Below are 27,514 nucleotides of genomic sequence, written 5' to 3'. Positions count from 1 at the left end.
CTGACTGATTGGCCCTTTTTGAACCAGGGGTTTACAGTCTTGAGAAATCAATTTTTTCCGTGTATCTTTCAAATTTCTTGGAAACGTTTGAGAGAAAAAGCAAAATAATTTACATTCACACACTAGTGAATAAATCAGAACAAATTCCACCAAAAAACAAATCGCTACGAAATCGGAAGAAAGATTCGTAGAAAGTTTATCAACACTAACATCAAACTGACCTTATTCTCAGATCTGATTTTCAATCATGATATCAGCCGGAAAACCAAACCAAGTCAGCATCGGGTCAACGAGGAAGGGTTGCCGAGAAATTTTTGACCGAAAAAATTACGCACGAAATTAAGAACGAACGACGTAAATTTTGTAACTGATCCGTAACGTCGAAATTAATCATGAAATTGACTAGGAAAAATATTAGACTATTAACATTTAGACACTTACCAAGTGACTTTTTTCTCGTCAATGTCCAGTCAGTGTCCGAGGACTGATGTCGAGACCCCCTTATTCGCGGAAATTATCTTGTTGTTAAGCACGTAGTGAATGCGTCAACTGCCTGCCACGGATGTTAAATACCAAATGTGTGTTATATACAAACTTGAAATAAAAATCATCTTGTTTCACGGACAAAACTTTCTCTTTTTTTCCCATTGGAATTAGATGAATGCCGCGGGAAAACAACCAAAAGAAAAAAAAGAAACCATTTCTTACGCAACGTCTTTCTGAACGTCCTTGGCGAGTCTTTTCATTTTTGTATCTTCTTATAGGGCAGGACGGAGATGATCCTTTCGGGGAACGTGGGAGAGAGATAACAATATATATGAAGGGCGTGGATTTTTGAGGTATAAACATTGAGGTATTTTGGAAATATTCATAATTTTCTCAAAGAATTCGTGGACATTTACCACATCGACAGATCGGAAGGGATATGTGTTAGTTCCTAACCTATGGGTCGCGAACCAAACTTGATTCGCAGGGGAGTTTCGGAGAAGGGTCACATAAATCCACTTACAACTAAGGATTCTTGAGCTATGGTTCATGACACAAATTTGATTAGCAGACGCTTCCGAGACGGGTCGTACATGCAAATCCACTTATAGCCAGGGATTTTTGAATTTGAACTTAAAAAAAACCAGACACATCTTTGGGAGAGACCAGTAACTCTTGAGCTATGAGTTGTTACCCGAAGTTGATTCTCAGAGGCTTCCGAAGAGGGCCACGCAAATCCACTTTCAGCCAGGAATTCTTAGCTATGGGTTACAACTCAAACTTGATCCCCCCCAAGGTCTTCCGAGAAGGATCGTATGGATCCATTTACAGCCAGGGATCCTTGAGCTATGTGCCTCGACCCAAACTTGATTCCCAGGGTCCTCCGAGAAGGATCGTATGGATCCATTTATAGCCAGGGATCCTTGTGCTATATGTCACGACCCAAACTTGATTCACAGGAGTTTCTTAAATGGGTCGTGCAAATCCAGTCCTGTTATAAATGCAATTTTGCGTTACTTAATTCCGAAAAACAAACAATCCCATTGGTTGCGAAGCTGATATTTTTGTTGATGTTGAGTCGCGACAGAAAAGGGTAACAGAAGCTTATAGAAATAAATCCAGTAATAATAAATAACCCAGCACGACCCAACACACACTTGTAAAGGGCTAACATTCCGGAAGAGACAGAGCCCAGGTCGTTTCTGGTCTGATAGTAATAATAAATAAATGCAGAGTCTTTATAATTAAAGGTCCTCTTTGAAATGGCCATAAAAAGAAAACTACTGGACAAAATGTTATTTTACAGGAGGTCATGGGATTCAATTTTCCGCAAAATAAAAGTTCGAAAACTCACCACCAACAGGGAATGGCGCTGTATGCAATATTGTTAAACGTAATAAGGCATGAAGACATCGGTGTAAAATGTTTTTAATCGTTTCTAAAACGTGTTACAAAGCATGTTCGATGTGTCGTCCACCATTTTCTGCATGCAAGTTAAATCGCACGCATTACTGCATTCTCAACAGTAGCTCTTAGCAAAACAGGAGGAATGGTACGGATATGTCAGTGTATCGTATTTCTCAATTCCGCCAAATTGTTTATGCTATCGCCATAAACAGTGCCTTCGAGGTAACCCCGTAGCCAGAAGTTACAGGGGTTGCGGTCTGGTGACCGGGGTGACCAAGAAATGGGGAAGTGTCAGCTTATAATCCGGTCATTCATCCGTGAAATGGTGCTGAAGTAACTGTTTGACACAAAATGTACCAATGTGAGGTGGAGCCCCGTCCTGCATGAAAATCGTGGTGTCTAAAATGCCACGTCGCTGAAGTTCAGGTATCAAGAAACGTCTTAACATCGACTCTAAGCGAGCAGCAGTCACAGTGCATGTCACAGGCCCACTGTCGATTGCTTTTCAAAGAAAAATGGTCCAATTATGACACTAGCTGTCATAACAGATGTTTTCATGTCTTATTTCGTTTAGCAATATTGCATACAGCGCCTTTCCCTGTTGGTGGTGAGTTTTTGAACTTTCATTTGCGGAAAATTGAATCCCATGATCTCTTGTAAGGGGTCATTCAAGTATTACGTCAGTATCGGGGGGGGGAGGGGTTTCGGATTTTCTGACTTTTGATGACAAGGGGGGGGGAGGGAGGTTTGAAGGTTGCTTTCGTCATCAACCACCCTTTTTGAAGATATGAAATATTCTAAGCTGCTGACGAAATTTTGCTGATGGGGGAGGAGGGGGGATCAGTGTTTTGCTGACTTTTGCTGACAGGGGGGGGGGGGATAAAGGGGTCAAAAATGACTAAAAATCTGCTTACGTAATACTTGAATGGCCCTAAAGTATCACCAAGTTTGGTAACTTTTTGTCCAGTAGTTTTCCTTTTATGAGACCATTTCATAGTGTGGAACTTTAATTATAAATACCCTGTATAATAATATCCAGTTAAATAAATCCATTATAGAATTAACTTCTATAGCTTAACCCGCATAGAAATTCCTATATGTTACAGCGCCATCTGCTGAGAATAAATTTATATAATGATAACCTTATATATTTTTAATTGCTGCAGTTAAATTATTGTGTATAACTTTTTCTTCCAACAATGATTTCTCATGTATAAAAATAATTGATATTTAATTTATTAACGACATGAAGCCTCAATAATGATTCAAAATTGATAACAGTAAAAATAATCATATTATTTGTCTTCGATGAAATTTTAATTCTTTGTTTAGTATGTAATAGCCTGTTTTAGGAACCTGTGATATCCCTCAGGTTGCAATAAGAAATCTCAGTCGTCGTTTTCATCATATTCCCCTAATTTCCGCGATATTTTGAGCATCATTTGTCTTCAGCATTTTCATTATTTCATATGTCACGATAACCATTATTTTCTTATTATATGTTGAAGGCATAGTCTCCGCCATTTGACTTGATTTTATATATACTGGATGCTTTCTTTATTTTTGGCCCAAAAAAAAAAAGGTGACGGAAAATCTAAAGTATTTTTTATTATACTAAAATGTTTTCGAATCGGCATAGATAGGAGATTACCAGCTGAGCATACACTCAGCGAGGAACCTCGTTGCAACCCCGTTTTCTAAATTTCAAATAAACTTCCACATTATCCATCCCTCAACGATTCCATACCAATCATTTGCGTGCGATTGATCACGAAACATTTCTGGAACTGCCGATTGCTCAATAACAACACTGTATTCCAAGCAGAGTTATACGGATGCAATCTGGATGGCGGTCACTTATGAAAAAAATTTTGCAGAAAAATCAACTATAAACACCGATAGCTTGTCTAGTATACAGGCAACACGGGGCGTGGAATCCCCTCATAGCCTAGTGCATGACATTAGAAAAATACTAATGGACAACAGGAAGAGTACAACAATACGATGGGTGAAAGCTCATGTAGGAATTGAGGGGAATGAAATGGCGGATAAATTCGCAAAAGAGACCACAAAACATCAACATGAAAACCACCTAATGAAATTACCGGCATCCTACATTAAAAATCTGCTCTCGCAAGAAATGTCAGAGAAATGGCAACACCATTGGCAAATATGAAAACTGGAAGAAAGGTCTTCGACGTAATACCAAAAACGGGTAAAATGAAAGAAGTCACGCCGAGAGAAATAGTAATGTTCCTCACAGAACACGATCCATTCGGTGAACACGTGCAAAGGTTCAAAATCAGCCAGACCAGCACGTGTAGAAGCGGCCATTCGGGAAGCGTGATACACTATGTGACACAGTGTGAGTACACAAAGGGATAACATTTAGAAGCACCACCAAACGGACGAGAGATCTTATGGAAACTGGAAATTATATTTTACAAAGATCTGCAACCAGAAAACTGCAACATGTCTTGAGCTATCTGATGAATAATAAAGAAACTATTTTGATAATAATTGGAAGCAGTGAACATTCCACTCATGATTCGGAAGTAGAATCTGAAACCAACACAGATTCAATATATAGGCTCCTATACCATAATATTTAAGTAATACACACTGAATAATTTATGATTGGGGAATCAAGAGCATGTGTGTATGTGTGAGCTATTTTGAAGAATTAGTATCCTCACACACACCCTATCATAAAGGCGACACACTCAGCAACCCTGTCGTAAGCAAGAGGAAGAATAAACAAATGTTTTTGTATGTACACTTACATAGTATGATAATATTTTTGTAACCTTGAATATTTGTATGAGCTCATGGTGATGTTCGTTCCCAGTATGTATCACCTTCATAGTAATGTTCATGTGCATTCCCAATAGTATAAAAAAAGTGTGTATTTAGACCATTCTGGAATCTCTCCCACTTCAACATGCCAACTTCCTCTTCTTCTTACTTGCCCCACAAGTCTTAACCGCACTTTTTTCGAAATCACAGGTTGCGGTCTCCTCCGGCCCTTATGTGCCACTGGGCGCCCGAGTAATTTTTCTCCCTAGGTTCAGCTATCCATTTTAATCAAATAGCTTGTGCGTTGCATCGAGTTGATGACCGTCTTCATGGGGAGAATGACGTGAGTGATTCGATACTTGCGAGCACGGGGCAAGGGGAGCCACCTCAATAAATGTTTGCTAACTTTTCTGACACAACTCTGCCTCTTTTGAGGTTACGGAAGTAAGGTGCTTTGTATCGGTCCGAGGTTGTCAGCATTTCTATCTATCTATCTCCTGCTAAGTTCATAAACCAACCAATACAACCCATATTGCAAAAAAAAATGAATATAAGGCTATTACGTCCTTTATTCTTTGGTTCAAGAACTTGGCAGGGCGTCAAAATATTATGTATTAAAAAACGGAAAAGTTTTCCAACATGGTACAGTTGGCCCGGTTGACGTTAATTGTGAAGTGAACATTCTCATGCGGCAACCACTTGGGATAGCCATGCCTGGTTTCGGTTTATAAACTGTTTTTGTTTGGGGATGCCTAGCTGTATCGGAGTCGGAAAACTTCAATCAACAAAAGTAACACGCATAAAATATTGATGTGGAAGGGACGTATCCTAGGCCTGGTCTGGACATAACTTGGGTCTGATTTCTACGTTGAAAATTGACGCATTTGTCCATAGCTCCAAATACTTGTATAAACGCCTTATATTCACCCGACTGACCTAGCATATTTGATCATAGGGAGTCTGCGTTGCTCGAAGCAACATTTGTAATTAGTCAAAGTCGCTTTGTAATCATTGATATATGAACAAATCGTAGTGCTCCTCGGGTTGCCTGGGTGCCCCTTGCAACCTTGACACTTCAATTGTTTATAGTGACAGATCCCGTGCTTCTCGTGATTTCTCCTATCCTACCTTGCTCAAGTTCCCCACGAATCAAAACCAGATCCCGTCTGTTGATGTCTCTAACTAATCTCGATATCAAATCGACGTTCTTTCGACGAGTCTTAAATATCGAATGGCGATCGAAACGAAACAAGAACTCGCCTTGATTTCTAATTCAACGCCCGTTTCCCTTGTTAAATTCGGATGAAAATAACAAATAATTGTGTCGACATCGTTTTGATGAGTTGCAAAGAAGTCACAACAAGACTCTCTCTCTCTAAAAAAGTAGGTGGGAAAATGCTCTCTCTCTTTGTCTCTCTCTGTATATCTTTTTTTTCTATCGTTTGAGAAGAACAGAACGACGTCTTTTGAATCCTAAAGAAGTCTCTTTCACTCCAGTACAAGGTCAGTCAGTCTCAAGAAACAGCTGCTTTCTTATATGCGTGTTGTTATACTACTCTCTAGGAAATTAGATTGGAATTTCTAGCAGGAATGGCTCTTCGTATTAGCGTAAATGGAAATAATTTCACCTGAAGGGAAGAGTTAGCTGGTGTTTTTTCGTATTCAGCTGTTTAATAGCTGCTATGTTACTCAAGCAGGTTCACAGTTTGTGTTTTCATAGTTCAGGGACTAATTTTTTTTTTTTCCATTCACAACGGGATAACAGCTGGTCGTTAATGCAGAAACATTTCGGCAGACTGTTATTAAGGGTCGGTCTCTTTCTAGTCTTTAATTGATTCGGGAGATGCCTAGGTGTTCAGTTACATCAATGAGACAACGTTGTCGCCTGGCAGTCGAGTGGTTAGGGAGTCGTTGACTGTGCAGGTCGGGGTTCGATACCCGGTTCGGGCATGGTTGTCCACTAACACTAACAAATTTGTGAGAAAAGATCATTGGAAAAAAGTGTAGAACATTATATATATAATTCATTTATAATAATATGCTAATCTTTTTCTTTAATGCATAATACTTATTGTAAGCCACAGGGGCACCAAATTACTGCTAGCGGGATGTTAATGGTGCTTCCTGAGGAAGGATGTAATTTTTTTTTTCATTGAGAAATAAATGCTCCCTCCGGGGAACCCCTGTATGGCGAATCATATTCGGCTGGGGTAAGTTACTCATGACACCAACAAATTCTTCCTGGGCAGATCATATGGATCTCTTGAGAACATGTGAGGATCACGTTATCAAAAAAATAATGTCCGCATTAGAGCGGCATCTAAAATTTCTCTATACTTCGAAAAAAAATTAAAACCGGAATTTTATTACGTATGTTCAATTTGTTTGTACCATGGGCGAGCCCCCCACCCCCCAACGCAAAGGTGGAGTCGACTGATCTAATGTATATATGCATATATGAATTGACATCATCATCATCGTGCCTCCCCCAGCAACAATGGCCGTGCCCCACAGACTTCCATGTATATCTCCGTCTATGGTTTGTACGGGTTTTATTATTAACGAATATGATGTATCATTTCTCTTGATTATTCTTCGGTTGCACTGTCATGCTGAATTTCTATCGAATATTAATGTGGAGAGCAAGAAACGCAGTATACTTTCAGTGATGTAAGGAAGCTAGCGACGTCTCGATGACACTTGCAGACGTCAATCTGGGAAGCTTTGACATACCAAACGATTCAATTAATGTATCCTAGGTCAAACTGATAACAATAGTAGCAGTTTAAAAATATTCACAATCGCTGGGATGAACACGTAGGAAAATCCAAGCTATATAGGGAGTAATGGAACGTTTTTGCCTTTGTTACATAGTAATTATATCAATTAATTACGTGGCAGGAAGTAATATACTGGAGGGAAGTGTATGCATGATTTTCACGTGTTCGTAGGGATAACTATGGCCTCTGTATCATATAATGTCTAACTTTACTTCGCATTTGCAGTGGTGATTAAGTTTCTGATGCATTTCAAAGAGTATATACGCCTCCTTCGCATTTCATGGAGGAACGTTAAGAGAAGGTGCGAGCTTCCTACGTATTTTCCGGGATACGCCTCACTTATTTCTAGAAGCAAGCAAGTCTCCTACGAACTTTATTTGGTTACACAAGCTTCGAATGCATTTTTGAGGTATACAATGCATGGATATTACGCATATCTGGAAATGCTATCCTTTTACCTATTTGCAAGTAGTACTTGAAGCTGGAAAGGTTGGAAACCACTGTTGCGGACTGAAAATTCCTGAACTCGAAACTTTACAAAATCGCATAAAAGCATCATCTTCTGAAATCCATAAAAATATACCTTCTTTTTTAATGGCATCGCCTTTGAAAAATTATTCATATTTTTACAATCTAATAATTAAAAGCAGTTGAAAATTGTGCCTGAAACTAATCAGAACTTCCGGGATGGCCTAATGGGTAATAATTCATAGAAGAGAATTTCAGAAAACGTATTTTCAAACCGGACACGTCGTTCAGTTTGAGTTAAAAGTCCGGTTGTTGTTATTATTATGACGCAACCGAATAACATTAAATATCTCTCCCATTATCTCATCATTATTATTCAACATTTAACTGATTGCTATCAGCGACACACGTCGGTGTCCTTCAATAACGCTTCCTTATTTCGATCTGGAGAAAGAAAATAAGAGCAAATATTGGCAATTCGTGCTCGTTTTCGTATAAGATTTAAGATAAAATTGCAATTTACATTTTTTGACTGATAATTTGCCCTTTTAATGTTTTTTTTTGTGTGTGAATAGCCTACGTCTTTTAAATCATCTAACGATTCTGGTTCCATTCGCAAAGAGTTGCTTAATGGATTCCTTTAAACGCTCATATTTCAGGACGTATTCAGAATATATCACTGTTTTGTATGTTTGCGGGTAGATCTCATTAGGACAAACCCAATGACACCACTCTGGTTTAGATACCACTTTCGATCTGGGCACCACACTCGCGGGTCTGCTCTCATAACGAAATTGTTCTTTATCCTGTATCTCGACGGGTTCACAACGCAAAAAAGAAGCCAATGTCGTCGCCTGAAAGACATATCTGAGCCACATCCGAGGATGCCACTTCGGTTTTAATATACCAAACACGCGGCCCGCTTTGGTATGAAATAAAACTTGTAAGTCATATTGACGACTCCAAGAGAATCAGAAGTATTACATTAAAGCGTATTTAATAATTTACAACGTGAGGATCGTTTCGCGACCCGAGATAACAACGTGTCTCCGTCTCTGGCGTGCGTAGACAACTGATTTAAAAATAACATGCCATCGTGGAGTTGTACACTTCGTACAAGAAGGAAAAATTTGTACTGAGTATGGAAGTACACTATGGTATGGCGACGCCATCTGGCGAGTGAAATATGAACTGAGGGCGCCGGCACACCACAGGTACTCCCCCCAATGTGTACTGGAGGTACAGAGAAATTAGGAGGATTACAATGTTTAGACACAATCACGATATTTAAAATTAAATCTAACAGTTCGTCCTGAACGAGTCGTGACACCAGATTTTTTTTCATCGCAGTCCTTTTTGTTCTTCACAGTCATGTTCGGAAGATTTGATGCCGTTAGAGTTAATGGTTGGTTTTGCTCGGAGTTGGTTTCTGCAATGTCCAAGAAACATGGTTTAACTCTGTCCAGACTGACAGTTGATCTCTTGCCATTTACATCCAGGGTGATTAGTTTGTCAGTCCGAGACACAACTGGATACGGGCCATCAGAAGGTGGAGTTAGTGGAGGTTTGACGCAGTCAACTCTGAGGAAGACATGCGTGCAGGTTGACAGTGCTGGATGTTTGAAACATGTAGTAGAACCTGTAGAGTGAGTTGAAGTTGGTACTGGCTGCAACTTGGCCATAGTGTGGCGCAGTTGTTCAACAAAGCTGCTGGGATCTTCAGCTTGGCACGGTGTCGACGAGCACAACAGTTGACCTGGTAGCCTAAGGGTGGTGCCATACACTAGTTCAGCACAAGTACTGCGAAGATCGGTTTTGTAGGCAGAGGGGAGACCTAGTAACACGATTGGTAGTGTTTCAGTCCAACGTTTGTTGGAGTGGCACATTAAAGACTGTTTTAGTGAACGATGAAACCGTTCCACTAAGCTGTTGGATGCTGGATGGTATGGAGTTGTTCTAATGCGCCGGGCACCAAGGAGAGCTGTAAGTGCCCTGAAGAGGTTGGACTCGAACTGTCTGCCCTGGTCTGTGGTAATATTAGACGGGATGCCGAATCTTGAGACCCATCCTGAGACAAATGTTCGAGCAACTGTGTCAGCAGATATATCTTGAATAGGGTATGCTTCTGGCCATCTGCTATATCTGTCGACACACGTTAAGAGATATCTGTAACCGTCTGATGGTGGAAGTGGACCTACTAGGTCTATGTGCACATGATCGAATCTTGCCGAGGGCAGGTTAAACATCTGCGGTGAACTGCGAGTGTGTTTGTTCACTTTACATTTTTGGCATTGGGCACATGACCTTGTCCATTCTGCAACATCTTTCAGCATAGAAGGCCAGATGAAACGCTCCTGGATTAGTCGTTTTGAAGCACGGATACCAGGATGAGACAGGTTGTGAAGGAATGTGAAGACTTGACGGCGCAGTTTATGTGGCACATACGGGCGAACACTTCCGGTGCTAGTGTCGCAGATAACATGAGTAGAAGGTGACAGTTCGAGTGATTTCCAGTGCAGCTGAGAGTCTGTCTTCTTCATCAGGTTTCGTAGCTCTTCATCTTCTGCCTGAGCTGTAGCAAGTTCTGTGTGGTTCGGGCATTGGAGATTAATTTCATTGATGCGGGACAGTGTGTCAGCGACTACATTGCTAGAGCCAGAAATGTGTCGGATGTCAGTACTGAACTGGCCAATGTAGTCCAGATGCCGAAGTTGGCGAGGAGAGCAGGAATTGGAATTCTTCTGAAAGGCGTATACCAGGGGACGGTGGTCTGTGAAGATTATGAAGTTGGTGCCTTCCAGGTAGTGGCGAAAATGTTGAACCGCTGAATATATACCCAGGAGCTCTCTGTCGTAGGTAGAGTAGTTACATTCGGCAGGCTTCAGTTTGCGAGAAAAGAAGGCCAAGGGCTGTAAACCAGAATTTGTGTGTGACTGAAGAACAGCGCCTATAGCAACGTTAGATGCGTCGACTGTAACTGATAGCTTATGATCGGGAGAGTGATATGTTAGTGCAGCAGCATTGGCCAAATCTGATTTAGACTTCTCGAATGCTGCGACAGCAGAGTCTGTCCAAGGAATAGGTCGTTTGTCGTTCTTCTTGGAATTTTTGAGGAATTCATGTAGTGGTGCTTGAGTGTGTGCAGCTTGTGAGAGGAAACGTCTGTAGAAGTTGAGCATTGCCAGGAAACGTCGGAGTTCGTTGATTGTCTTTGGTATTGGGAACTCTCTAATAACCTGAACCTTCTCTGGAAGGGGTTTCACTCCGGTCGAAGTAATAAGGCATCCTAGGAACTTCACTTCACTTCTTCCGAGTACACATTTTGATGGGTTGAGTTGAAGACCATGGTGTTTCAATCGAGAGAAGACTTGGTGTAGATGTTGAACGTGTTCTTCTTCACTGGTTGATGCTATCAGGAGATCGTCAAAGTATGGGACGCAGAAGTCGAGTCCAAAAAGGATTTGGTGCATGAATCGTTGGAAGCTTTGGCCAGCATTGCGGAGGCCAAACGGCATGCAAGTGTATTCAAACAGCCCAAAAGGAGTAGTGACTGCTGTTTTTGGGACGTCTTCTGGATTCACTGGGATTTGATGATACGCGCGGGTGAGATCCAGAGTAGAGAAGATCGTCTTGCCATGAAATGCTTGCGTGCAGTCTTGCAGATGTGGCACTGGATAACGGTCGGGCACAGTAATAGAATTCAACCGACGGTAGTCTCCACATGGACGCCATTCGCCGTTAGCTTTGCGAACCATATGCAGAGGACTTGCCCAAGGCGATTTTGATGGTCGAATTATTCCAGCTGACATCAGAAATTCAAATTCTTTTCGAGCTATCTTCAACAACTCAGGCGACAGGCGCCTAGGTTTGCAAAAGACAGGTTGTCCTTTAGTTTCAATGTGGTGATATATTGTCGAAAGTTCTGCTTTGTTGGATAGTTGAGATGGATTGGTTATATCCGGATACTTCGCGAGAACTTCATGGAACCGAGAATCACCCAAAAGAAGACTGATGGTGGTTGACGACAATTGAGAGCTAGGTGGTTTGCCAGAGGAAGAAAGGTTAGTGTTACCATCAATGAGACGAGAGTTCTTGGCATCAACTAATAGGTTGAAGTGTTGCAGGAAGTCGATCCCGACGATAGGTTGTTGTACGTCTGCCACGATGAATGTCCATGTAAAGGGACGGCGTAGTTTCAGGTCGAGGGTAAGTCTTTTAGTGCCAAAAGTTGGAATTTTCGTGCCGTTCGCGGCAAATAGAAGCAAGTCCGCTGGCGTTTTGGCTTGAGGTACGAAGTTCTTCGGGAGCACAGAAATATCAGCACCCGTGTCTATAAGAAATTTTGTTTTTGAAGTCTGGTCGGCCAAAACAATTCTGTCGATATAGCGATCGCTGTTGTGGCCGTTTAGCGATCGCTGTTTCAGTTTTCCGGCTGGGCGCGGTACTCACATGGAAGGTTACATTTCCTGGCTCTTGAACCGAAGTTCGTATGGTAAAAACACATACCGTTCTCCGGCTCTTTGTACTGTCGATTTCTTGAGCTGCTCCTTCGGCGGAAGTGGGGGCTACGGTCGTAGCTGCGAGATGCATGGACGACAGCCGTTAGCTTGCCCACTTGCTTGGTTAGTTGTGCCACTTGCCTCGCCAGTTCCGATTGTTGTGGTGGCACCTGTATTACAGTGACCTGCGCCGGAAGGGTTAGGTCACAAATTTTGTCGGCGATGGCTGCCAGCTGGTTGAGGTCGCCTCCCAACGCGGCGAGGACGCTTTGGGTAGTGCTCGGCAGTCTGGCGAGCCACAGTGATTTGAGTAGAGGTTCTCCCACACTACCTCCTGATAACGCACGCATACGTGTGAGAAGTTGTGATGGGCGTTCGTCACCGAGTTCCAGTCCTTGTAGCAGGGTGCGGATTCGCGAGGTTTCGCTTTGCGAGTGCAAGTCGATAAGTCGTTTTTTCAGAGCCTCGTACTTGTTCTCTGTTGGCGGGTTAAGGATGAGATCGCTGGCCGATGCGAGAACGTCCGACTCCACAACCGAAACAACGTGATGGAATTTAGTAGTGTCCGTGGTAATGTTTGCGAGTGCGAATTGCGCCTCCACTTGGCTGAACCACAGAGTTGGATTCGCTTTCCAAAACGGAGGGGATTTTACTGCTACGCGGGCGATTTGCGCCGCTGGTGCGGGAGAATTTTGGTCGTCAGTATGAGGCATGGTCGAGAGGGAATATATATTATATGACGAAAATAATGCTGAATAAATACGGACGGCTTCGTTTCAAACGTTTAACTTGAGTGTTATGACATGAAGAGGAAAATTAAAGCTTACGGTTTACGGATGCACCCGGATTGATATGAAGACAACGCTGTGGCACCGTAGCGGTCTGTCGGTATGATGTCGAAACTTGTCGCGTGTAGGAACACGGAAAAGGTCACCAGTTGTAAGTCATATTGACGACTCCAAGAGAATCAGAAGTATTACATTAAAGCGTATTTAATAATTTACAACGTGAGGATCGTTTCGCGACCCGAGATAACAACGTGTCTCCGTCTCTGGCGTGCGTAGACAACTGATTTAAAAATAACATGCCATCGTGGAGTTGTACACTTCGTACAAGAAGGAAAAATTTGTACTGAGTATGGAAGTACACTATGGTATGGCGACGCCATCTGGCGAGTGAAATATGAACTGAGGGCGCCGGCACACCACAAACTAAATAAATCAATTTTTCACCACCAGGTGAAAAAGTGATACTTTTATAATGTAATGTAAAATGCAATGAAAAGTGACACTTTTTCATTGCATTTTACATTATCCCATGGTCCATATACGGTCCATGGGAAAATGTAAACTGCAAAAATGTTTCATAAATCTCTCTCCTATAGAAACTTTATATAAACATGGGAAAAACGAAAATTCAATAAAAAAGAGTTACTTCTCACCTGGTGGTCGAAAATTTAACTTTTTATTTCATAAATCCCATGGTCTCATTAAGATATCCTAAAAATTTAGCTGTATTCTGATAAGTAGTTTTTTGAGAAAAAATACTCAGTATTCGGGAACTTCAATTATAATCACCCTGTATATTTCTCTTTTCACCCCTCGCCCTACCTGTTCTCCTTCACTCTTATATGTACGTAGTAGAAACATACATGATATGTGGGGGGAAAAATCACTATCAGGGTATACAAAAAAACGAAGAGGAAAGAAAACAGAGAACTTGTTTGAATTTATTCCACTAGCATTTGGACGCAATATTACGTCCTTCATCGTAAAGTGGTTAAACAATTTTTTTTCTGTAGCAGGTCCAGCACTCATCAAAATTATTTTCACTAGAAAATTTTTAGTTCCACTTGTAATTATCGCTCTAAAATTTTCATATCAAATTTACATCCACAAGTTTATCGATTTTTCGGTTGTCCCCAAACTTTTTTCCAGCCCCTTATCCCCTGGAACCCTTTCGATCATTGAAAAAGTGCCTTGATCTCCCCCTATCGGTGACTCCAAGAACTATTTTCCTATCAAATTTCCCGTTCTTGCTTGTTAGAGCTATACATAGCTTGAAGCCAAATAGTTTCACCTCAATTATTACACCTCCTACTTTAATTCTTGGTTCAATAAGCCGGAAAAAAGAAGTTATTACATTATTGAAAAGGTAATAAATATGATACAACAGTGGTTCTGCCAACACAGCTTAAATGTCATGGCCCTTCAGAGTTATGTCAACTTTCACCGTATCGATTGTTCGATCCGAAATGTTAAACAGCCCACTGAGAAGTTTAGTTTACGCATTAAATGGTCAAATGAAGTTATTATATATTCAAATTTGATTCCGAAGATAAATGCTTCCACAAGGACGTCCATATTTTTGTTTACGTTATTTACGTTTTTACCTCGAAAAAGGCGAAAGGGTCAAGGTTTCCTTCCATTTTGTCCATATCTCTTTTTTGTTGTTCGAGAATGATTTAGATTAATTCAAAATAAATGTAGAAACATTTCTTATATTATTAATATTACTACTACCCCTTCCATTTTTTCTATGCAATTCATTGTTTCCTTACGAAACAAAAGTGTTTAGAAACAATGAAAACGCTTCCAAACAAACAACGATTGTGATTCGTCGTGGGAAGTCACGTGAACCCTACAAGGACGGACCGCGAAATAAGTTATAGTGTGTGTGTCGGGGGTTTTGAATAATGGTCTCTTGACGATTATTCTATTATAAATAGTTATCCTTTTTTTTTTTGAATTACTATTAAATATATTTATGTGAACTGCTTCATTGTTGGATCTCTGCGTGTGTCCAACTTACACAATGGCTTGTTACTACACCGGTGTAGAAATTTCTAAGAATTAATCTCCCTTCTTGCTACGTAAGTTATAGTAAATGTGATACATCTGGTTATTATGCATAATCACCTTCCATTTTGATAAATTTCCCTACATTTACCACACGCACCAGCAATTGTGCGTAATACCCGAGCATCGCTGGTAAACATGATAAATTGTAGTAAAGTCATCATATTTGCCTGTTATTATGTATAATCACTATTTCTTACCGGTAAGTATGGTAAATCGATCCCGTTGCTGTCATAAGATTTATCATTCAGATGACCGTAGCTGTGCCCCAGAGTGTGAACCGGAAATAATGAACTCATATAACCAATTTTTCCTAAAATCCCCGCAATAACACCTATTTGACGAATGCCGAAATCTTACCTCGATGCAATGAACTCCTATTCAACAAATTTGACTATCGTACCCCGATATAACGGATTCCCACTTGACAAATTTTTTGATTTAAAGAATTCTTACAAGTTTTTGTGCACTTTCAATCAAACTCCAGCATAACAAATTCCTATTTAACGAATTTTAAAATCAAACCCCGATGTAATTAAACCCTATTCGACAAATTATACAATCGGGCCTTGATATAACGAACTCCTATGTAGCAAATTTTACTTTTATTCCGGGATATAATGAATTCTCATTTAAGAAATTCCTGTGCAACTATCTTAATATTACATATTATTTTATCAAATTATCATTACGCAAAGTTACCAATTATCGCACAGATCACTGAAAAAATCGCCAATGGCGGGAAATGAAGCGCCACTGCAAATTTACAAATTTTCGAAGACATTGAAATGTATTTTGCAGAAAAAATGTTCAACCAGACACATATGTGAGATGAATATTCATTGTCAAAATTTAAGTAATGTATAGTTCGTAAGTAATGAAAGTAATTTTTCATTTTAGTACAGAAAAAAATTCAAATAAGCTGCATTGAAAATACGGGACACTTTTATAAACTTGTCGGGATAGCCAAAATTACGGGAATGCTTTCCAAAATACGGGTCACCTGGTCGTCAGTTCATTTTTACTATTTTCTGGCCCGCTCGCAGTAACGGTGTTGCAAATATGGCCCGTGAACTCAGAAGGTTGTGCAACCCTGATTTGACCTAACGCTGTTTTTTACTTACCTTGCGATGTGGCAGACACTTTATTCTGATCAATTTCCTCATTTAATGAATTAATAAATGAGACGGTGAAATTTAAAATTAGATTTTTAAAAAATAAGTGCCTGAAACCAGGCCAGAAAGTAAAAATAACGATAGATAAAATAGTAAAATATATTTCGCCGTTCTCCACCTTCATCTTGAACTTTGCTAAGAACCCCGCCAAATGTGACGCATTGCTTTCCTTCGTGTCCCACACCTAGGGGTTATCTAGGTGTGATCAAATGATGATTTTTCCTTCGTCACTCATGGTCACCAATCACTTGTCTTTAAATTCCTTCCCTACTCGTATCAATGTAAGGTTTGTTAATGCGCTTTCCGGAACTGTGGGTCGTAGAAGTTGGGTTTCCCTCATACACTTTTTCCATCATTTCTTGCAATGAAGATACTTGTTCCGTGGAATTTACGAGGTTTTGCGAGACACCCTCTTCTTTCTTCGAAACTTGATACGGCCTAGGCTCTACTGACTTTACCGAATTTTAGCCATTGCCCTTTTGAAGGGTGGGACCGTGTCAGAGGAAACTCTAATTAGCAATTATATACACACATGAGAATAAAATTCCATACACTATTTTACACACATTAAAGAATATACACAAAATATTGATGGAGAAAATAAGGTAAACAAAAACAGTACAAAATATAAAAAAGATAGAATATGCCTTGAAAATTTCTTATAAATTGAGAAAACATAATCCTGCATAATACGGGACACCCTGTGTAATAAGGAGCAGAACAGAACGATTGGTTTGTGTTCTCTACAGACCAAGAAAAATCATCGTAGTAAGGGGAATTATCGTTATATAGAGAGGTGGTAGGTAGTTTAACAGATGACAAAAATTTAAAAACAAGGCATTCAAAAATAGCATTATAGAAGGAGTTTATACTCATATCGCGTTTAGTTGTAGTGAGTTTTAACTGTATTCCGTAAAAGAAAAATAATATCGAAACCGATGGAACACTATAATTATAATTCTTAATTTTTGATTATCTTTCTTGAGCGGAACTTGATAAAACTGTAATTTGAAAAAAGAAATTACAAGAGTTGTGTTCACAATTTAAGTTTTGTGTTCACTGTATTTTCAAAAATTTAAAGAAATTGAATACCTCAAATGATTTTTCAATAAAAAAACAATTTTCAACAGTAATTTCACTCCTCTCTCCAAAATTGTAGGGGTACCAAAGAGCATCCTGGGTTTATACGCTGACGATCAATTTCAACCGACAGAACCCCTGGAAGGCACTAAGTTACCTCCAGGAGCTGATCGCAAATGTCGAAAGATGGAATGCATACAACAATGCCAAGTTGAATGTGAACAAATGTGTGATGATATGGCTCACAAAACGAGATATTCCATCAAACACGAAAATCGTCATAGAGCGACAAGATATCGTACCATCGACTCGAACCAAGTACCCGTGTGTCACCCATGATGAAAGACTCAGCTTCATTAGCCATACCAAGAACAAAATCAAAAAGGCTCAGATCCTCTTGGAGAATCTATTGAGATTTTGCTATCCGAAGTCCAAACTCAGTTTGAGGAACAAAGTTTGATGTACGAACAAATCATTCAACCAGTGTTAACACATGGTGCCCCAGCTTGGGATTTCCGCATCTAAGAGCAACATTTACAGACTACAACGATTTAAGACAATCTCACGAACGAAGACATCGAATATGTGACGAACTCTCATGGATAATTTTCTGCAACAAAATGCTATATATTTTTTTTTCAAATATTATCATTTTATGCCAATGTAATGTTGCGTTGCTCCAAGATGAACGAGAATAGGGCTCTTTTGAGCTCGGCACTCTGTATAACGTTTGACGGTCACGGTAAATTTTAGGGGTAGATTTGTAAAAAGAGCGGTATTTTTGGTTTAAATGAAAAACGGAAAATATATATCCATTAAAAAATTACCTAAAATTTGAATGAGCATTTTTACTACTCAACGAAATTTTGAGGAGGTAGAATTTCAATTTTGATGCGTGAATCGCGCATACAGATGCGTATTGCCAAACACTATGCTATAACGAGGTCGCAATAAAATTCAACAAATATTTCATAACTTCCATCGAATTTAATAAAATTTTAGTGAATATTCTCTATTTATACAAAAAATATTTCCCTTATTTTTAAAACCTAGTCTAGTCTCAGAAATTCAATAAATTTTGATATTTTGAATTTCTTAAGTATTGAAAAAAGATTCTCAGTAACTTCTGATAAATATTTCTATAATTTCACAAATATCATCTGTATTTTATTATTTTTTTAAAAAACGATGTATTAAATTTTTAAATTTTAGCGTTGTCGTTAAATACAGGGTGATTATAAAAAAACTATCCCGACATATGGGCCCCCTAGCTATCATACCATTCAAGGAAACTGAATGAAATTTTGGCATAAGGTATTTTGAGGTATGCGCTCAAGAATGATATGGGAAACAACAGTGTCACTCTAAAAGTTACGGTTACAGTAAGAAAATTTCGAAAATATCAAATGGCAACACCATGTTTTTTGAATTGGAATGCGATCTCCATACTGAAAAACACTAAATAGCGTTCGAACGGCAACTGTAGCGAAAATCACCGGCGGTAGATAGGCTAAAAGTAAGGAGAACCAATAAGGACAAAGAAGCAGCATAAAATGAAGCATTTTATTGTGTTTCACAAATTTTCTACATGACCTTGTGGAGGACTAATCAGGCCTTGTGGGATCTCAAACGGTGTGACGAATGAAACGAAAATTAATGCTCTGGTGCACGGCAAAGTCCTTTTTCCTTGCCTAGCTCCGGGGATTTTCGTGCTACAGGTGCCATTCCAACGCTATTTAGTGTTTTTCAGTATGGAGATCACATTCCAATACAAAAAACTTGGTGTTGCCATTTGATATTTTCGAAATTTTCTCACTGTAACCGTAACTGTTAGAATGACACTGTTGTTTTCCATATCATTCTTGAGCGCATACCTCAAAATACCTTATGCCAAAATTTCATTCAGTTTCTGTGAATGGTATGATAGTTAGGGGCCCATATGTCGGGATAGTTTTTTTATAATCACCCCGTATTTGAAAGGAGTGGTTTGAAAAGTACGCAATTCATCCATGTAAATTTCCACGGCAGATTCAGTTTCTAATGAAACTTATTATTTAGCTATACACATGTACTGTGACTCGGCTCTTTTGCCAGACAAGCAGTTTTCCCCCATGTATTGAGGTGTCATAATTATAGCTTCAGAAAATAACATGTTGTGACGCAATGATATGATTATATACATGTATACACGTGTTAAAAATTTGTCAGGGAACAGAGAAAGCGGTTGTTTTTTTTCACCCTTCCTATTTAGCATTCAAAGCTATGGTAAACGCATCGAGAAATTATTGTAATAATAAAAGATATGAACATTTTCTGTTGCGTCATACGCAACAAAAAATAAGGGTGGGTTACGGTAACCTATCGTAACGAATTCTTACGAACCAAGTTCGTAACGTGGCAGCATGTCACTTGTGCTTCTGATTGGTACGAAAAAGTTTTAAACACGGTTAACTTTCATTATAGTTTTGTGAGAGAATTAAAATAGCAATTCAAAAATACAAAAACTGCGATGCAGATGCAAAACGCTAAGATAGCGTTTTGATACTTAAGGGACAGCTGTACTAAAATATATAAGTATATTTAATTGGTTTTTATTTCTTACAAAATATGTTATTGTTAATATCAATGAATCTGCAGTTAATTTTACAAACAGATAGAAATGTTATAAGAAATCAAATATGTTTTTTGAGAAAAAGTGAATGTTCATGCAAAATTATATACAGTAGTTGTACAGCTCAAATGTTACACAAAAAAGAAATGACAACTTTTACCTCAATAGGTGACGCGTCCAACAGCAATCATTATGTCTGTTTAAGCTGACCATATTTCCTCGAGAGAAATACGGGACATTGCGTTTTCAAATACGGCAAAATACGGGACATCGCCAATTATCGCCAAAAATAACGCCAAAACCAAACAAAGTTGCCAAATATTGTTGAAATTACGGAAAAATCACAATGGCGAGAAATGATGCAAATTGCAGTGAATTACAATGTATTCCACGAAAGACAAACGTTCAAGGCAAATGTGGGAGATTAATATTCTCATATATAGTTGTAATTATCGTAAAATAATTTATGAGTTGAAAAATAATGTCAATCTTTGACTTCAATAAAGAATAAAAATTCAAGTTGGCTTCGTGTAAAATACGGGAAAAACCGGGACACTTTTGCCAAAAAGTCGGGACGGTCAAAGAAACAGAAAATGCCGGGACTGTCCCGGGAAATACGGGACGTATGGCCACCCTATGTCTGTTCAATGCCAAGAAAAGACTCCGCGCGAAGCTCGTGACGTAATTGGAAAAGTTATTCCACCTGTAGCCAGTGCATTTAGGCAAATTCTTGGACCATTCTTGGACCCAAAGAGAGAGAATGGCCCATTAGACATATTCTGGGCCTTCCCCCCCCCAAGTGGGCCCAGTGCGGGTGCACCTATTTCACCTGCCTAGTTACGGCACTCATTTTTGTCGCACCACGGTCATTTCCTGCACACGAGGGCTAATTAGACCGGGACCTACAATTTATTTCCGATTCCGAACCGCAGGATCGTTTTTTTTTTTTTATACTCATCGAGAGGTTGGTGCGTTAACCCCTCGATGGGGGGGACTCCTTGCGGTAGCAATGTTTTCGGCGGTCACGTCGACGTTTCTGTTGTACCCCTGTGTCACGAAAGTTTTTCTGACAAGGACGAACTCGCGACACCTCTAAACATCCTTCGGTACTTTAGGCGAGTATCTTATCCACCTGGGCTATCGCGCCCGTCACTACCTGTAGCCATTGGATAAAGGAGGCCGATCTGTGCGATATCCTTATCTTTTTATGAAGTATATCCAATGACTATAGGTGAAATAAATTCTTCAGTGATGTCACAAGCTTCGCGTGGAGGCCTTCTGCTATAGATGGTGTTGAATCTGTTAGGCTTATTGATAAAAAAAATCTAAATAAGAGAAATTTTGTCGGCTGTCAGTATAGACAATCCTATCTACTGTATAGTCTTAGGATATAGCCCTGACAAGCTAGCAAATGCAGTTAGACTTGGTTATATGACATAAAAAATTCCACGAATCACCAATTTTGTCATCATAACCTAGTGTTCCACCAAGTCGAGTGAAACAAGCACGGCCGTAAGATCCTTGTCTGGAAGCAACTCTAGGTACTTTAGAGACCCTATATCTCTGTACTGGAAACGTTGTGGCATCTCAGAATTGACATATTCAGAGCTGTTTACAAATTCAATTAAATTTCTGAATTTCGCATTTCTATCAGCTGTAGTTCATGAGAAATTTGAACTCAAATTTCCGTTATTTTGACACCGACTGACTGACCGATCATCAAAAATCCCAGGTGCTTCCAGCAGCCCTAGAAACATGCAATTTGGTAGGAAGGTAGTGTTAGGGACAAAAAGTATAAGGAAATATTTAAAAAATTTCGGAAAAAATTCCTCTCAGGGTCGGAAATATGGGAAAATTCCGGATATTAGGTATTGTGACGAAAACAATGCCAAATCATTTCAACAATAATTGGTAGTTTTGCAATCATCTGGCCCAACTGATTGCAACAAAACTGCCAATTATTCTTGAAATTGCTCAAAACTGGCTGAGGACGGGAAATGAAAGTTTTAAATAAATTACAGTGCATTATTATTGCACTAACAGCATAATAGCCCTAAATACCCGTGTCGTCGTCTCCCTAATACCTATGCCTGCTAGTTTATAATACTTACTCTTGAAAATTGTAACGTGATCTTTTGAACGCGAGACCCCTTTTCACTTGAGGTGCCAGGGCGGGCCCATGCGTTAAGATGGCACCGACTCTAATGTCATCAATTTATTTTCCTGAAATCACACATTTTCGAAGGGAAAAACATCCCGATTTTTAATTTTGCTTCATGGACATTAGAATGAGTCCAGAAAAACATACAAGTTTCGGATGACATCTCTAAAAAAGGTGGATCAGAAGGGAGAAAATAATGAAAAACCAATCCGAATTTTTGGCATGTACGTATAGTATGCATTACATAAGGAAGGAATTCATAAATTGATCGCATTGAAATATTTACAAACATATCAAATGAACATTCACAAATATTTGTCCTGGTTATCATACTATAATATGATTTACTAAGGGGACAAAAGTCCCTAGCTTTGTCAGATGCTGAAACGTATTTGTCAGATATTGCAATTTCTTCACTTGGATCTTTGTCGTTTTCAAAGAAAGCAGTTATTTAGTGTTTGGTCACTTAAATTTCCCCCATGTCAAAAAATCTAATAAAAATATCAATATTCTAGTTTTTTTAGGATTATCTCTGATCGATTTCATCAAATAAATGTGGCCGCTGTGGTGGTCGAGTGGTTATAGTGACGGACTCGCGATGCGAGGATCCGGGTTCGAACCCCACAGTGGTGGTCGGCTGAAGTTGGTTTTCTGTAGTTCCCAACTTCAAGGCGCAAATGCGAGCCGATCTCCCCGTTAAAAAGTCTCGCCACAAAGAGCAACAGTCCTACAACGATAAATCATTCAATCATAACACTTCACTCATAGTTAGAAAAACTGGTGGCAGATGGCAGCACTACACATAACAAGCATTACAGAGAAACAAAAAACACTTCACGTCAGGTTTCACTACACGTACACGCACATTCCCGCATGTACCGATTCGTTGGGGTGGGCGGAGTGCATGTGTGGTGTAGAAGTAGTAGGTAGGGCCTCCAAAAAATGGCTCGAGGATCCATGATGCTCTTAAGTCAGCCACCTCGTTATGCAGTTTGCCTGTTGTGGCGTTGTATTTGTGTTGTATTGTATTGTAAATCAAGTTTAATTTATAAACTTTTAATAAAAATTTTAATCGAATCGCACACAAGTATTCAATTACTTCCCACACCATTTTTTTTTAAAGAACTCGATCAAAATGAAAAAAATCAACGAAAAATAGAAATTTTTAAGTATATCCAACTGTTCAACTTACCCCCAATTCGAGCATTTCGAGCATGTTCATGTAAAATTAATGGTCATCAGCACAGAGATAATGATATTTTCCTTTTTCTTGAAAAAACTAATGTTTCATCTTAATGTTTAATAAAAATAATGAGGACAAAAATTGGTAATTTAGTTGCCGTTCAAACTTTTCGGATTAATAAAGTTGATTAACTCACCTAAAATTTTTAATTTTGATTAACAATGTGTGATCGATTAACCGACCCGATTAATCGAATCGACTGATCCGACGAGCCCTAGTTCATAACAAACCTAAGAGGTCTTGGACTCGACAAGCAATACATGAAAATATAGAGATGGAACGGACTTCTCTCAGCCCAATATATCCAGGAAACAGATATTTCCTGGATTTTATGCCGAAGTGAACTCGGAAAGAAGAATTCTGGGTAAGAATGCAAGAGGGTTTGGATTCGAATCACGCTGGAGTCCAGATGAGTTTTCTTTCCGAGTTCACCACGCCATAAAATTCACAAAATATCTGTTTGCTTGATACATGAAAAGCCTGATACTACCATCGCGAAGTGTTATCCAATCAGAATGTCTTGCATAAATGCACACCGCTCAGTGAAACTGCTCAACACCGGTATTTACGCAAGAAACGGGTATGAAATTTTGGGTTGAATCGATCGAAATATTATAGTGTTTTTCCAACCTTGATTATTTCAAAGAAATAGGGGAAATTTTTATATCAGAAATCTTGGAATATAGTGTGGACTCGAGTGTGGGCGTGATGGTATAAATTGAAGAGCTTCGGAACGGGAAATGTCGCAAGAACAAAAATGGCAACGAGCGCTTGGGTATTACAGACCACACCTTCGGAAGAACCAGAAAGAGAAGGTTGAAGGTATCCAAAGACACGGCTAGATACATCCGTGAGGGGCAGGAGAAAGAGTGTTCTCAAACAGAAGGTCGAATACTTTTCTTTCCCCCGCTGCTTCTGTTTTCAAGTATTTCCCGCCATTCTCTTTGTTTTGAGAAGAACTCGATTATAAACGAAAAAATCAACAGAAGAGAGAAAGTTTTGAAGGATATCAAGATGCTCAACTTTCCCCCCAATTCATGCATTTCGAGCATGTTCATGTAAAGTTCATGGTCATAACTGATAATGATCTCTTCCCTTTTCTTGAAAGAACTAAGGTTAAAGATGGGAAGACTATTATTGGTAATTTAATTGCCGTTTAAACTTTCCTGCTTCGGCGGTTGTAGCTTTTAATGGATCGTATATGATCAGCAATCACAAATAGAACTTAGAGAGCGGAAATTCTACTTTTTAGAGATAGCTAATTAACCACAATTATTCGACAGAAGAGGCATTAACAGCTGTGCGATTGGCATTATTTGTTGACGCATTTTATCTGGTGCATCATTTCAGTCGTGCATAATAATGATGAATCAATTGTCGACTACCAATATTTTATGGTATATGATGATTCATTTGTGAAATAAACCAAATATTGATGTGATAAATGTTTACCTTTTTATATTATAATACTAATAATTATGTCATTACTTGGCATAAACGATTTATTAAATAATACATACTCAACCCGTTGTCCGCAGTGCCAAATGTGGTCTTCGAAGTTTTTTACCTTAGGCATAAATTTAGTTCTATGTGAAAGTAAAAGTAAATGCATTTCTCGCATTGATATGATGTCCATTCTTTCATGATGGCGATTATCCTACATCGGCCATTTTATAGTCTTTTCCATCGTTGATGCCAACAGGCCTGCAGTTAAACATTGCTAAAAATTCCAATGTAGATGAGATATTCCCAGATTAAAAAAATTGGGGTATGCTGAAACACAGACAAGGCCGCAAGCTTTCGCATGAATACGTTTTGTTTTTTGCCTTGAATCGCGTGATAGGTACTGGCATAATGAAACTATGTCGTTATCAGCGGCTTTGTCTTTGGAATAGCTAACAAACGACACCGATGTCTTCCATTTTCGCTGTGAACTGCTCGAGAATCAGCTTAAGGCAATTTTCTACGAATCAAGGCAGCGGGCCTGGTGTCCAGACGGGCAGAGATATTGAAACAGGAGTGATATCATTGAATGTTCTTTTGTAATGTCCATCTGACGATACCATTGCTTTTGATTTGCGTTGGGTAGGTCCTGAGGTATGAGCGTTTAAAATAATTTCGTACGCACCTTTTTGCGAATGCTCCCAGTATCGCAGATTACCCCTTGGGGTAAAAGACTTATATCCCTTATGGGACAGAGCCTGGGCCACGACTGGTTTTACAGTATCGTCAGATGATTAAAAAGACGTATTCACGTCAAAAGATAATCTTGGTTTATTTGATTGTAATTGTCATTATGCTATTTGAACCCTGAAGAAAACAAAAAATTGGGGATTGTGCTTATTTATACTCGTTCTTCAGCAATTTTAGCAATAATTAGTGAATATGTCGAAAATTTTATTTTTCGACTGTAATCCCGTATTATTTAGGATCTCAATTTTCCGTATTTTTGTAGCTGAAAAATCATTAAATAAGCAAGTCTAATTTCTTGTTGGAACCTTACAAGCAGGGGCGTACGCAAGATCGACTTTTGGAGGGGACCACAAAAATTTTCTTCCCGAGAAATTTTGAGCCCTTCAAAAGAGCATTTAAATGAACAGAAATTTGTTTATGTATATGAGATATTGAATATTAAATTTTTTTCCTAATTTTTGGATGGCTGCGGGGGAAGGGCGCCCTGAGCCCTCCCCTGCTTACGCTTCTCCCATAAGGATATTACAAGTATCAATTACAAAAATAAATGAATAATTTATCATTCAATTACAGCAATAATTGACTAACATATCATTCAATTACAAACAAATTACCGAGTTTGCCTGCGGATCACAGGTTGAGAAAAACTGCTCTAGCGAATACAGTAATATCTTCGGTTATATTGGAATCAGAGATCCCTCCAGCCAATTCCGTACGGTAATTACGATGCAGTTCCCGTTTGTATATAATTTTATGAAAAGACCTACGGCCCTGGGGAATACCACTCTGGTAACTGGTGCGTAATATTTATTGTAGAATCATGTTCCGGCTCATGATAATAATAATAATAATAATCCGTATGAAGAGAGAGGAAGAGAGGAAAATGAATGAATAAATAAAACATTCAAGAAACAAAAGGAAAGTTGATGAATTCGGAAATGTTTTTAATGGAAAAAACTTCCCAAGGGTGTGGCTTTTGATAAGTGCGACGAGAAATGGCATCAAGGCGCAATCTTCATCCGCGGCAAAATGATCGACGAGAATCTTTCAAGGCCGAGGTGAAAAAGATGATCGAAGCCGCTGATCGAAAACTCGCGGCTACTTTACATCGATTTCAGAACAATACGATAGAGCCTTAAATCGACGTTCGGATTCGATTATTATCGACCGACCGACCGACCTCCAAAAGACACGAGACTCATTTACGCCATCAACAATTATGTTTGTATCGGTGGATTTGTTTATCGGCCGCTGATTTCTGGGAGGAGTTGTGAGGATTATAGTCATTTTTTTTTTTTTTAACTGTACTCGTTTTCGAAAAATTACCGCAATTATAGCGATTATAAGAAAAGTAATTTTTGTTCTCGTGGGATTGATTTCACTGACGTTTGACGCCATCTTTGAGACTTGAGTAACGTATTTTCGCGTGAGAGTTACTGTGAATGGCGTTATAAGGACAGTGTAATTCGCGAAATGAATTGTTGTGGAAAGAAAATATGCCTGTGACTACTGGAATTAATTCATTCTGTATATATATACAGGGTGTCCTGTAAGTGCTAATGCGGCTTTTATCGCATGAACCGTTCGTTCGTCGTAGAGGTATGGATCTAATTTAAGAAAATGCTCAAAATGTGTTCAAAAATCATTCTGTACCAGTTTTCAGAGTGGAAATACATTTTTTCACAAAATAAAAAAATACACATTTTAATACGATTCCTTCTCCCCCCTCCCCGTCCATTCAAATGATGCTAGATTAC

At 39.1% G+C, this 27,514-nt stretch overlaps 2 protein-coding genes across 3 annotated transcripts in view; both read right to left on the bottom strand.

Moving 5' to 3' along the window:
* The window catches only part of LOC149081537 (zinc transporter ZIP5-like), an 84,046-nt gene that overhangs the window by 43,031 nt on the left and 13,501 nt on the right, over window positions 1–27,514 (bottom strand). Inside the window, exon 1 of one of the 2 annotated variants that reach the window (XM_089238475.1) lies at window positions 442–541. The exons of the other annotated variant lie outside the window; for it this stretch is intronic. The gene's annotated coding sequence lies outside the window, so the exon portion shown is untranslated. Of the gene's footprint in view, window positions 1–441; window positions 542–27,514 lie in introns of those variants that run through there. 2 annotated transcript variants of the gene reach the window in all.
* Window positions 11,660–13,149, bottom strand: LOC149081538 (uncharacterized). Its single transcript, XM_089237338.1, has one exon. The coding sequence runs from the start codon at window positions 13,147–13,149 to the stop codon at window positions 12,358–12,360; it is 792 nt and encodes a 263-aa protein (XP_089093464.1). The 3' UTR covers window positions 11,660–12,357.

This window comes from Pholcus phalangioides, unplaced genomic scaffold (assembly GCF_987345545.1).
Source record: "Pholcus phalangioides strain wild (caught in Gottingen) unplaced genomic scaffold, Ppha-v1.0 ptg000010l_1, whole genome shotgun sequence".
NCBI lineage: Eukaryota > Metazoa > Arthropoda > Arachnida > Araneae > Pholcidae > Pholcus > Pholcus phalangioides.
This window is presented reverse-complemented; position numbering and strand designations above follow the sequence as displayed.